The sequence below is a fragment of the Wyeomyia smithii genome, chromosome 3 (assembly GCF_029784165.1).
Source record: "Wyeomyia smithii strain HCP4-BCI-WySm-NY-G18 chromosome 3, ASM2978416v1, whole genome shotgun sequence".
NCBI lineage: Eukaryota > Metazoa > Arthropoda > Insecta > Diptera > Culicidae > Wyeomyia > Wyeomyia smithii.
This window is the reverse complement of record NC_073696.1, coordinates 277,234,487-277,248,067: the sequence shown is the minus strand read 5'-3', so window position 1 is coordinate 277,248,067 and position 13,581 is coordinate 277,234,487. Positions and strand designations below refer to the sequence as shown.

General features: G+C 39.7%; 1 protein-coding gene across 3 annotated transcripts; it reads right to left on the bottom strand.

Moving 5' to 3' along the window:
- Positions 1-4,104: 4,104 nt before the first annotated feature.
- Positions 4,105-5,093, bottom strand: LOC129730052 (uncharacterized). 3 transcript variants are annotated; one of them, XM_055689066.1, is made up of 4 exons: positions 4,972-5,001; positions 4,885-4,902; positions 4,640-4,813; positions 4,108-4,514 (listed from the first exon to the last, which is right to left on the bottom strand). In XM_055689066.1, exons 1-4 carry the CDS (start codon positions 4,984-4,986, stop codon positions 4,413-4,415), a joined length of 309 nt encoding a protein of 102 aa, XP_055545041.1. In that variant the 5' UTR covers positions 4,987-5,001; the 3' UTR covers positions 4,108-4,412. The 3 variants fall into 3 exon arrangements, 2 of the variants coding, with proteins under 2 accessions (XP_055545040.1, XP_055545041.1); XM_055689065.1 differs by having other exon boundaries at positions 4,105-4,514; positions 4,885-5,093; XR_008728789.1 differs by having other exon boundaries at positions 4,640-4,902; positions 4,966-4,980.
- Positions 5,094-13,581: the final 8,488 nt, after the last annotated feature.

Genomic DNA, 13,581 nt, shown 5'->3' with positions numbered 1-13,581 from the left:
ATTGAAATATGTTAGAAACCAATACAAAGTGTAGACTGGCCCATAATACTGGTTGGCCCATAAAACTAGGATGACTGTAGTTATAAATTGAATGTGTGTCTCAAAAAACTCACTCTGGTTTTTTTTTTTTTTGAGAGAACTACACACTGTAAGTTTACCAATAACAGTTTACTGAACTTGGGGAAAAAAGTGTGTCATAACAAAACAATTTTTTAGAAGACTAACTTATCAAACAAAGTATTCTGGTTCTAAAAATATTATCGCTATTAGTTGGCTCAGGGAAAAAACCTAAAGATGGGTTTCTCGTTAGCAGAAAGAACATGTGAATCCAATTGAGTGACCCGAGTGTTTATTATTGAAAAAAATATTTTTAGAGCCAAGACAGTTTGCTTGTTGCGAATAATAATTTTGTACTTTGAAAAAGAATTTCCTTATATAAATATAAATATACACTAAAGTCGCTTTTTACGCGGGGGATACGTGCCGCGTAAAAAAACCGCGTAAATTACGGAATCCGCGTAAAAAAACCGCGTAAATTCCGGAATCGGCGAAAAAGAAAATCGCGTAAATTCCGGAATCCGCGTAAAAAAAATACCGCGTAAATTCCGGAATCCGCGTAAAAAAAACCGCGTAAATTCCGGAATCCGCGTAAAAAAAAACGCGTAAATTCTGGAATCCGCGTAAAACACATATATATATATATATATATATATATATATATATATATATATATATATATATATATATATATATATATATATATATATATATATATATATATATATATATATATATATATATATATATATATATATATATATATATATATATATATATATATATATATATATATATATATATATATATATATATGTAGTATATATACTTCCGGCCTCTAGACATTACCTCGGTTTGTAAAATACCCTTATTGGCAGGGCCGGATTTAGACGGTGGGGGGCCCGGGGCTAATTTGTTTGTGAGGCCCTCTTTTCTACTTTTCTAAAAACATTTAGAGGTAACGTTCTGAAAGGTGTCGAGCAAAAAAAAAAAAGGTCGCCCAAGGACTAGGGGGGCCTTGAATCGGGAGGCCCGGGGCATTTGCCCCCTTTGCCCCCCCTCAAATCCGGGCCTGCTTATTGGCCTTCTCTTAATTCTAATTGGTCGAAACCTTTTCAATAGTTCAATAGTTCCCATCATAACATTACAATAACAATATAATTTTGCCGCATATTGATGGAGGCGTAAGTAATTCCCCTATCAACTGTTGTGAAAACGAAGATAATCTTTCGGAAACCAACATCATGAAAACATCCTTGAGACTTAAAACACCTTGCAATTAAATTAAATGATGATGAAAATTAACGATATCTACTTTTCCATACAAAAAAATCAAATTGATGAAAACGATTCAAAAATAATGAAGGTTGTTGCAATTCCCCCCACCCACCTCTCGTTACCTACGCCACCGAGATACAGAAAATTCAATATCACGGGATTCGTATTTGTACAGAATAACACAATAATCATCTTTGGTGTTTACAAGTGTTCATGTTTAGCGTTTAGGAGTTTACAATGAACAAATTTGTAGTTGCTACCCCCTCATATTCGCTTTTTCCCTCCCTGTATGAGATAGACTTCATTCAAAGTTACTGAAACATATACGCTACTTTACGACCTGTATTTGCGGAATAAAAAATAATCTGTTTGGCGGTTTAAAAATTAATAAAGGTTGACCACATTCATCAACCCCTCCTCCTTTCTCCTAACTACGCCTCTGAGATATAACAAAGTCACTGATGAGGATGACAAAGTTGTTACAAAACCACGTCTCATATTCGAAATCACCTGTATATCAATCTTCGCGGTGTGCATTTTAATAATTTACAAATTGTACTAAAATAAGTACATCTACCCCCCTTACTAGGCCACTGGGATACAGAAAAATCAAAGTTATAGAAACACACCACCAATCGAAATTGGAACGGTGAGCAAGCTAGGTGTGGAGGAGCTTACAAATAGTTAATTTGCCCCCCCCTCTCCCCCCACCCCCTTGTTACACTAATGGAATATACGAAATTCAAAGTCGTTGAAATACAACAGTTACCATAGACTCTAATACTCTAATACCTGTCGTGAATACGAAATGGCTTAGCTGAGGCGAAGCCCGAAAATCATTTCTTCTCACTCTCTCAGAGAGACTCATGTATTACACTCTATATACTATCGTTACTAATACATTCGAGATGGCATTCAATAAATACGGCTGAGCTGGTCTCAGCGTCAGAAGATTTTTAACAGTTAGCCTATGCAGTTCATCTTAGTTTCCCGTTCCGAAAGTCCCCGGTTCCCGCTTAGTTCAGCTACGGTTCACGATATAATAATACCGATTTAATGTTGATCGATCCAGCAGATTTAAAATCATCACAGGTTAACATCATTCACCCCCTTCCCCCCCTCAAACTTTTTCCTTGCAACGCCTTTGAGATAAAGAAGGTCGAACATCAAACAGTAACTTCGCAAAAATACATCTCAAACTCAAAAACATCTGATATAAATTTGCACGGTTATCGAGGAGAAAGTTTTCACATTCATAAACCACAAATTCACCCCTCCTTGTCTACGCTTATGATATAGAGTAAAACTAATATTTTAGGAATACTCTCCGTACTCTAAAACCCCTATGTCCAAATTTTCACGGTAATAGGTTCAATAGTTTTTGTGTCTATGGGGACGTTTTAAATAAAATCAAAACTACATGCTCATGAGCTACTAGCAACAACTGGACTGGTTTAATTCATTGATTCACAATGATCAAACGCAAAGGTAGTTACGCGCATTCTATATAAATTAGGAAAAACCTAAATACTTAAAAGAAGTTCATACAGATTTAATAGTAATTTTGATTTTTTTTGGAGTTTAATTTTTTTTCCAAAAATTCATATTTTGTGTTTTTGTTTCTCCATGATCAGATAATCATTAATGTTTACTCTTTGTAGTTTTTAGAAAAAAAATGGAAACGATTTTTTTTTGAGATTATTTTTTTAAATTTTCTTGTAAAAAGAGAAATCGATCTAAAGATGCCATTTAAACATGAAAATGTTTACCAAAACACATGTATGTAGTTTTTATAGTTGGTATACATTAAAAATTTTGGACCCGTATTTATCGTGTGTGGCCAAGGTGTGATACTTTCTGAAATAGATTTATAATGATTTTTTTGGATTTTGAATGAAATTTTACACAAATTATCTAATATATTTGTTTTGAGATTTTTTGTATCTTCAATGCCACTTAAATATATCCCAACAAACTATTTAATTGGATACCGGCTCATTAAACTATAGTTAGGCCGAATTAGGCTTAATAAGCTATAAATCAACAAAATTGTTTATTGGAATCAGGTGCGCCTCCATCATCGCATTGTAATGACTCTTCTGGAGACGCGTGGTGATTTCATTACAACAGCCTAACGGTACTGACACAATAAAAAAACAACAAATTAACAAACAAGTATCTCCTTCGGACAAGCCGCAAGAGTTTACAAGAATAGCGAAGCATATAAGATCGCCCTCTTGTTACCCGCGATCTAACAGGAACAGTTGAATTTGCACAAGAAACCGTCAAAAAGGTGCCTGGGAGTTGCAAACCATTTTCAGTGGGCAACGACCGATAATATTTAGTTTCCCTGGTCAAAAATGTAGCTGGATACGCCCATGCAGATCAATAGATCAATAAAGGATGAGATGTCAGGAGGGTTAGTTCAATACTTGTAGCGGAAAATTTTGGTATCACTTCCTAGCGAGCAAAGTATCTATACAGAGGGCCATCACATCGTGTGTTCATTGAACTTTGGAGCTTCTGTATTGGAATAGCCATACTGGGCGTAAAAACAATAGTGCGCGTACAACCTCTGTTAAATTGCGCTCTCCGAGAGTAAACTAAGGCGCTTGAATGAGTTCACTGATGTAACGGAAAAGCTGAGACACCTCTTTTATAGAAAAACTGGCAAAGTTGCATGCTTTTAACTCCCAAAAACCTAGAAAGTGCATATATGAATTTAATCCAATCCCGGACAAGCAGCAGGAGTTAACTTCAAAAAAGCAGAAAGCTTCGAATAGTAGGGTTTAGTGACTATTTTATTTTTCATCATTTTCTACTTACAGAGTACACGACGACAAGGCTGTATTATAGAAGCTTCGACGAGTAACTCGTCTCATTTTTGAGTAAATAAATAAGTCCAGTCGACTCGATTTTTGTAATTAAACCATAATAACAACTCGAACGAACCACACATCCATATCCACCTTTGTTCATTGGGCTTTTTTGGGAAAGCGGCAGCCGAACTTTCGGAAAAGTGACACAACCCTTATACGTCGCAGCCGTTTACTGGGATTGCATGACAGCACACAGCACTAGCCTAGCACAACACAGGGCGGGCGGATGAAAGTTTTGCCTATGATGTTTTTCATCTTCTTTAACGCACGATGCTTTAGCGTAACGTGGATCGGCTTGTTCTGCAATTGAATATATAATAACAAAAAAAGAACATCAGCCGCACATAAATTCACGAAGTTCATAGAGACATGATTGCCTCACAGAAAAAAAGATAAAATACCACTTGTTCTAGAGGTAAACTCACCTGTTGTTTAGGCCGCTTGTAGATCAGGCTGATTTCCTTATCTGCGGGAACAACAATTAGCGGTATGCTGGATAATTGTCGGTTTTTGTCTGGTTTTGATAGCACAGTTACCGTATCAATATCAGTTTCATCAGATTCAGTTCTAAAGTTGACACCGATTCGAAAAATAACTTTCTATGAATTTATACGTATCATGTTAAGTACGGATCAAAAAACAGATCAAACTTTTTTCTACTATGCCGTACTTTTCGTTGATCATTTTTCTGCTGTCGCAAATAATCGGAAACATCAACAGAAACGATCATTTTTTGATAAAATTGAATTACTTCTACCGCATCATAATCCATGTTCGTCGATTTGCACTCGACCACCACACGTCTGCTTACTAGAAATATTTAAAAAACGCGAAAATACTTCTTACAAAATAATTTTCAAGGTGATTACAAAATTTAAACAGTCAAGTTTTATTGCATCATGCAGGCCCATGACGCTCTTATGTTTTTGCATCGGAGTTTGTAAATTTGGTTCCAATTACATATTTCGCCAAACAAATTTTATTTATAAAAGGAAAATTTTAAGTAACCGCGATTATCTTGTGTTATAGGCATACGTTTACTATAAATGTTTCTCAAAAAAGACCATTTTATTATGCAAATTATAATAAAAACATATTTCATTTTCATTCAGTAAAAAAACTGTTTGCCGTCAGGAACCTCGCTTAATCGGCTTGACACACTTGACATTTCTCACCTGACGTTTAAACCTTTTCTAACCCTTAAGTCTAGACATCAACCATTTTTGCATAGACATCCACCTTTTTCGTATACGTATCGCATTCGTATGCGATACGAATGGATTCGTATGGCCTTTGTACGTAAACAAGAATGGCATTTTCGAACTCATTCGAATCCATACATTCGTACGAATGTTGGATACGAACGTAAACAAGAATGAAGGTGAATGTCTATATCGTCGGCGAAACCAAACAGTTGAACCGACTTTTGGAATATCGTGCCACTCGTGTTAATCCCCGCTCTTCTAATGACACCTTCCAGGGCAATGTTAAACAGTAGGCACGAGAGACCATCACCTTGCCTTAGACCTCTTCGGGTTTTGAAGGGGTTCGAGAGTGCCCCCGAAACTCGAACTACACACATCACTCGATCCATCGTCACTTTGACCAACCGCGTCAGTTTGTCCGGAAATCCGTAGTCGTGCATAATTTGCCATAGCTTGTCCCGATCGATTGTGTCGTACGCCGATTTAAAATCGATGAACAAATGATGTGTGGGCACGTTATATTCGCGGCATTTCTGCATAACCTGCCGAACCGCGAATATCTGATCCGTGGCGGCGCGGGCACCCATAAATCCCGCCTGGTAGTGCCCCACGAACTGCTTCGCAAATGGTGATAGTCGACGGCAAAGTATTTGGGAGAGTACCTTGTAGGCGGCGTTCAACAGAGTGATTGCCCGGTAATTGCAGCACTCCAGTTTGTCGCCTTTTTTGTAGATGGAACACACAATACCTTCCATCCACTCCTCCGGTACTCGTTCTTCCTCCCAAACCTTGACAATGACCCAGTGCACGGCTCTAGCCAGTGTTTCTCCACCGTATTTCAATAGCTCGCTGGGAAGTTGGTCCACTCCAGCAGCTTTATTGTTTTTCAGCCGACCAATCTCCTCCTCCACCTCCAGAAGATCGGGGGCTGGAATTCTTATGTCTTCTGCTCGTGCACCAAGATCAATTGCCATACCGTCCTCGCGCTCTACTGCATCGCCGTTTAGATGCTCGTCGAAGTGCTGCCTCCACCTTTCGATCACCTCACACTCGTCTGTTAGGAGGTTGCCGTCCAAGCTCCTGCACATATCGGCTTGCGGCACAAAGCCTTTGCGGGAGCTGCTCAGCTTCTCGTAGAACTTCCGAGTGTCGTTAGCTTGGTACAGCTCTTCCATCGCTACGCGATCTCGGTCCTCGAGCTGGCCGGAGGACTGTGTTTTGGCTGTTCCGAGCCTGTCGGTATCGTTCCACGTTCGCTCTCGTACGGTGTTGCAGCATTCTCGCCCGTGCTGCATTCTTCTCCTCGACTAACCGTTTGCATTCGCCGTCAAACCAGTCATTTCTATGATACGGGGCCCTTGTACCTAGTAGCGCTACTGCAGTGTTACCTATGGCGGATCGGATGCTTTTCCAGCCATCTTCAAGAGTAGCTGCGCCAAGCTGCTCTTCCGTAGGTAGCACTGCCTCCAGCTGCTGCGCGTATTCCTGTGCAGCCTCGGCGTCCCGCAGTTGCTCAATATTTGGTCGCGGCGTTCGACTTCGGCGGGTGTTATACACCGTCGATAGTTTTGAGCGCATGCACACAGCTACTAGGTAGTGGTCCGAATCTATATTCGCACTGCGGTAGGTGCAAACGTTGATGATGTCGGAGAAAAACCTGCCGTCGATTAAAACGTGGTCGATTTGGTTCTCTGTCTGTTGGTCGGGTGATCTCCAGGTGGATTTGTGGATACCTTTGCGGGGGAAGAAGGTACTTCGGACTACCATACCACAGGAGGCCGCAAAGTTTACGCACCGATGGCCGTTATCATTAGACACGGCATGCAGGCTATCTGGTCCGATTACCGGTCTGTACATTGCCTCCCGTCCTACCTTAGCATTCAAGTCCCCAATAACGATCTTCACGTCCCGTCGCGGGCAGCTATCGTAGACCTGCTTCAGCTGCGCGTAGAACGCTTCCTTCTCGTCGTCGGGTCTTCCTTCATGTGGGCAGTGCACGTTGATGATGCTGTAGTTGGCCCTTTATCCTCAACTTGCACATCCTTGCGTTGATCGGCTGCCACCCTATCACGCGTTGGCGCATCTTACCCAGTACTATGAAGCCGGTTCCCAGCTCGCTGGTGGTACCACAACTCTGGTAGAAAGTAGCCGCCCGGTGCCCGCTTTTCCATACCTACTGTCCTGTCCAACAAAGTTCCTGCAGCGCTACGACTTCGAAGTTGCATGGATGTAGCTCGTCATAAATTATCCTGTCGCATCCTGGAAAGCAGAGCGATTTGCAGTTCCATGTCCCAAGTTTCCAATCGTAGTCCTTATTTCGTTGCCTAGGTCCATGCCGATTGTTCCGATCCGTATTATCTCTTACGTTGTTTGTAACATGTTGTTTTCCGGGGCGGCTCGTTGGGCCTTCCCCAACCCCTGTCTCGCCGGGGGACCATCGTGTCAGCTCTGTTTAGAGTCCCACGCTGCCACCAGGACGTTAATCAGCCGCTCCTAACATGGAGATCAGACGCTGTTTTGAGCCGCACCATCTTGGTGAACAGACGCTCGGGTTGGCGAAGCATTTCCTCCACCGCCGGAATATGGTTAACACGCCAATGATCGCGTCACACCTTCTCACTTAGCTATTGTAGGATGACAACATTGCCCAGGCAACATTAACCAGTTGTATCCATTTTTCAACAGGCAGTCTAGTGTAATCATATGACTCGTGGAGGTGTGAGATAGAAACTTGTGAGGGCCGAAGCTATGTTTGACGCTCCTTCCAGGTTGTCAACTCACCATTTGATTTGAGGTTTGAGTCCCTACTGTTCACCGATAGTTTTATTACATATCCATAGAGTATTTGTACATTTGTTTACAGCCTGCTCTAGATGTGTATTCCAGTTAAGTTTTTTTGTCAGGAATTGCTCCAAGGTATTTGACATAATCTGAGAGTACGCGAATAAAAAAAGGTTGAGAACCGCTGATTTAGAGGAATTGGTACAGAAGGATCTGCATTTAAGGGTAACGAAAAAGCTTTTTAGCTTTTAAGTTGCATTATCTGGCCCGGGAACAACGAATGAGTACGGGTGATAAAATGATACGGATGAGTGTTAAATAGGATTCTCGGATTGGTCATCAAAAATCAGCGAGTGATGGTTACGGGCATAATTTACTGTTTGTCCGAAAAGGGTTACAATCCAGACTATAGTGCGTTTTTGCAAAAGTTTTGCGAATATGATCGCCGATCGGTTGAAGAGCATACATGCATTGAAGCAAGCATAGGTAAGGAATCTTGCCATTTGATTTTGCACATTTGATTGCCGAAGAGGTGGATTTAGTGTTATCAGTTCAGAAGGTGATAAATAGAATGCTAGTTGATGGAAAACGACAAAGTTACGCTTTGGTTGGCGAGGCAAATTATATTGGGAATTCTACTGATGGAGAACTAGACTTAGTGTCTCGAGGTTTTCATTAAATTCGTCCTAGTTTTAGGCTGAAAGAATTCAAGGATAGTTTGCCACTATTTCTGAAAAGAGGAAATACAGTCGCAGCAGCAACGAATCAGTCTTCCTGAACGGATGCTGGATACCTCCGAATCGAGAGTTGAGTTTTAGTCTCGTTATTTTACGAGTTGCGGAAAGACTATTTCGATGCAGTTCCGAAAGAATTTTGTGTTATTTGAATTTGCGTGCAGAAGTTTTTTCATAGTGAATAAAACGATTCTTGGTTTGTCAACAATTCCAGTACCAAGAACATGTCAAAAATGGCAATGTTGCCAAAAAGTTGGTGTGAATAATATTTTGCAGTGCTGCAAGAACGTAAAATTCCAAACTCAACATTCATGCGAAGCGAAAAAAATATTCAACATTCATGCATTTTCAAATTAAAAAAAAAAATAGTAGGTAAATTCAATACTCATGGAAAAAATTTGATTTCAGCGCTATTAATCTTTGAATGCAAAGTACTTCGAAGAAAAAATATAAAAATAGGGGGTAAGGTTCGACGGGAAACGTCTATTGCAGATTTTCTGCAAACTGGTTCCAATATACAAAAATTAACCGCTGAACAAGCTTTAGCTCTTTTGTAGATGTCAAGTTATCAAAACGCAGCTACCTTATACAAAAGCCCGCAAAAATATATACATATTGAAATGCTATCAGGTTAATTTTCGCTATATTGGAAAGTCATTGCAAAGTAGATTTACAAGTATTACTTAATCATACGGCTTCCAGATTAGTTGATATTGAAGAATTTGATTTGAACTCAATGGATAATAACAATTTGCGCTAAGTTCTAAAATGGGGAATGGATGGAAGTACATGTACGGAATATAACCAGAAATTTTGCACAGTGTGTTCTCCGACCATTTTTACCACTTTAAGCCAATCTTTTTTAAATTTTTCAACATTGTCCGCTGGTTTGACATATTTCCTTAGCTTTGCCTTGGTCAAAGCCCAAAAAGTTTCAATAGAGCGAATTACAGGGCAGTTTGGAGGATTCATCTCCTTTGAAACAGATGTGACATTATTTGTTTTATACCACCCTAGTGCATTCTTAGAGTAATGGCAGGAAGCAAGATCGGGCCAAAAGATTGGAGGATTGTTATGCTGCTTAACCATGGGTAACAACTTTTTCTGCAAACACTCTTTAACGTAGATTTCACAATTCATTGTGTCATTCGTAATGAATGGACGAGATATTTTCCCACATTCACAAATGGCCTGCCAAACCATTACCTTCTTGCCGAATTTTTCGGTGTAAATAGCTTTCACTGGTCCAGGGACATCCTTTCCCTTCGGTGATGTATAAAATTGCTGTCCTGGCAGAGTCTTATAGTCCAGTTTTATGTATGTTTCGTCATTCATGATAACAGCGTTGTTAAACTCACTCGCAAAAAGCATGCGATACTCCAAGTGGCGTTCTCGCCGCTACTAAAATCTCACACTAGAGATACTCCTGTCGTACTGTTTCTCGTTCTCTTTTACTTTTTTTATTTCACACTACCGAGCGTTGATGCTTGCGAGTTTTCTCACACACACTCTCGCTCGTGTACTTTCCCACTCGCGAGTACCTCCCTTTCTCGCGAGCACAACCAGCGGAGGTGATTATTAAGACCGTCAAAACGCATTATGACGATACGGAGTGACAAGGCACGACGAAGCGGAGTGGCAAAAAGAATATTTCGACGAGTAGGCAGGGATGCCACATATACAGATTTATCAGTTCTTATACAGATTTTTTGTGTATTTTTCATACAGATATCTGTATATACAAATTACAGATTTTCTAGAAATAGTACAGAACTATACAGTTTTTTTTTTTAATTTCATGAGGTCGCGAAATGAACTTTTCGATATAGTTGAAAATCGAAAATGAACTCAAATGCTATTGAGCGTGTTAGAGTTTTCATTATATTTATATGTTACGCGTAAACGTGTGCATAAATGAGTCAATGAACAAACTATGTTGCGTTTTTTTCTTCTAAGGGATATGTTGAGTAAATATGCAGAATTTTATACAGATTGAAATATCACCAAGGAGATTTCCTGAGATTCGAAATACAGATAAAAATGTGGCATCACTGCGAGTAGGTATTCCGATACCCTACACGTTCAAGCATGCGATTCTATATAGATTTATCACCCCACTTTCGGCTGTCGGTGCACGATGCAAAACTGCTTGGCATCAGTTCAGCGATTGACAAACCGCATGCGTGAGTCGGTGAACGAAGCATTTTCGTTTTCGGGCACATTTTTTCAAGCACTCCTAGTCAAGTACTCTTATTCGAGTACTCGCGTACTCGGCGTGAGTAAAAAGATAGAAGAGAATTTGCGAGCGGTTGTATGCTGGCTGCTGCTCTGGCAAGTGCGTGAATAATAAAGAGTGTCTCGAAGGTGTGTGTGCGAACGACTGGAGAAGCGTAGCACACATCTAATTCTCAAGCAGAAAGGAGTGGATATGTTATGCTTCTCGCTCGTTTAGCAACGCTGCATGATAACACACCCCATTTTTTTTTGGTCAGAAGCTTGTCATAAAGCTTCCGAGCTGCATCTGTTTCTTTTGGATGTAAACAACAGGACGCAGCCAACGTTTGGTTGAATACTGCACGTTATTTGAAATGACGGTTGATCGTAAGTGTATTTATAATTATCGGAACGGTCTATATGATTACCGAAATTTCTCAACTGCATTTATTCGTTGTGAATGCTGGTAGTATACAGCTTAGTATCACGTTTGAGCTAATCATGACCAAAGCTGATGGTGAAACTACAAATGCCATTACAAACACAACATCCGCTCAACGGTGCTATTTTTGTAGCTCGAGATCGGCAGAATTTAATAATATTGACAAAATGTTGGAAAAACCACTTAACAAAGACTTCTTAGATCTTGGTCATAGTAGTTTGCATTGCTGGATCAGATGCTTTGAGTGCCTTCTGCATATCGCATATAGGCTTGGTTTTTGCAAATGGTCAAAAACAGGTAAATAAAATATTTATTTAGCGTCTTTGTACAATGAAATTAAATATTAAATTTAATATTAAATTTTGTAGTAGAGTAAAATGGAAACATTGCCTATTCTAAATATTTAAAAACAGGTTACATCGATCAGTTCAACAGCACCAAACAGCGAATTTAAAACGAACTTTTCGCCAAACTTGGTTAACATGTCGACAAATCGCGCACTGGCTTCGGCAATAGCAATAACGATAATACAGTAAGACGTTTTTTCTGCAATGCAGAAGTTTCTTCGGAGATAACAGGAGTCGATTTAAACTTAATCCAACGATTCCGATCACTGCTACCAGCGATTTCGAGTGGTGAAAGAATTGATGCATCCAAATTTGAATCATACGCTACAGAAACCGCTCATTATAATGTAAAATTATATGGATGGTATCACATGCCAACAACGGTACAAAAATTACTTATGCAAGGATGTGAAATCATCGCTCAATCTTCGATTCCGATTGGCAAACTTTCAGAAAAAGCCCAAGAAAGTATAAACAAAGACATCCGCAAAACACGAGAAAATAACACTTGGAATGGATCACGTGAAGGAACTATCGGTGACATATTACGTGGGCTGCTAATTGCGTCAGGTCCGGTGGTATCGAGTTATAGACACAATAAGCCTAAATCAAGAAGCGTTTTCGAAAAAGCGCTCCTTTTTCTTTTAGAACAGCTGAATGGAACTACTCACTACTACTGTAAAACATAGCAATTTCCACAAATCACCATGCGCCTTCAACCAAACTATTTTATTTTCAATAAAAAATTTTGTTCGAAGGGGCAAAACGGGGCAAAACTCCTTAATATTCGAAAAGCAGAGGAGATTTCCTATGAAATGCATACTATGCGACATGTGTGAACCGATGGGTCAGATCGTAGCATACATTTGCGCAAAAAAAAAGTTTTTTCAGACCACTCACAGGTATTCAAACATAAAAAAAAAAAACAAACAATACTAAAAACAATTCTGATCATTTATCTTCAAAATGCAACGTACCGCATTAAATTCGTTTAAGAATTAGGTGAGTATTTACTAGTTAAAGTAAACCCCAATACCTATGTGGTTTCTGAGTAGAGAAATAATTGAAACAATATGACTCAACAACGTTTAAAGTGGTCTTGAAAATTCAAATTCGATCCACGTGTCATGAAATTTGGAAAACTGGTTTTTCAATACAATAGAACTTTAAGAAAAATATGAAACAACAATAATTAGTACTTGAGTTTTGCTCGGCTTCCGGCCACTGTGCACCCGCAATCGCTGACGAGGTGAGCCAGCTAGCTGGCATCTCTATCTTATTTGCTTTGCTTCATCGCAGCTAACATCGCAGCGGATCCGCGATTTGCGGGTGATATGCTATCTCGTTTACACACATGCTGAAACATGGCGGGATGCCAGCTAGCTGAGGCGAGCAGAATGTTGTATGAACAATGCAATTGTCGAAACCGCGTTTCTTAATTGCAGCAGTTTTTGAGTCATGAGATGAGTTATCGCATCGCAAGTCTCAAGTTACACGTGTCCAGCTGTTCGCTAACCTTTGCAAACTCTAAATCCGTTTGAAAAAACCGTTACATTACCAGTAGCCGCTTGAGAGCTGCAGTAAAAGATTTACCTGGACCTGGTTTCGAATCGTCGAAGTGAATTCTTACCATTTGAAGTCCGG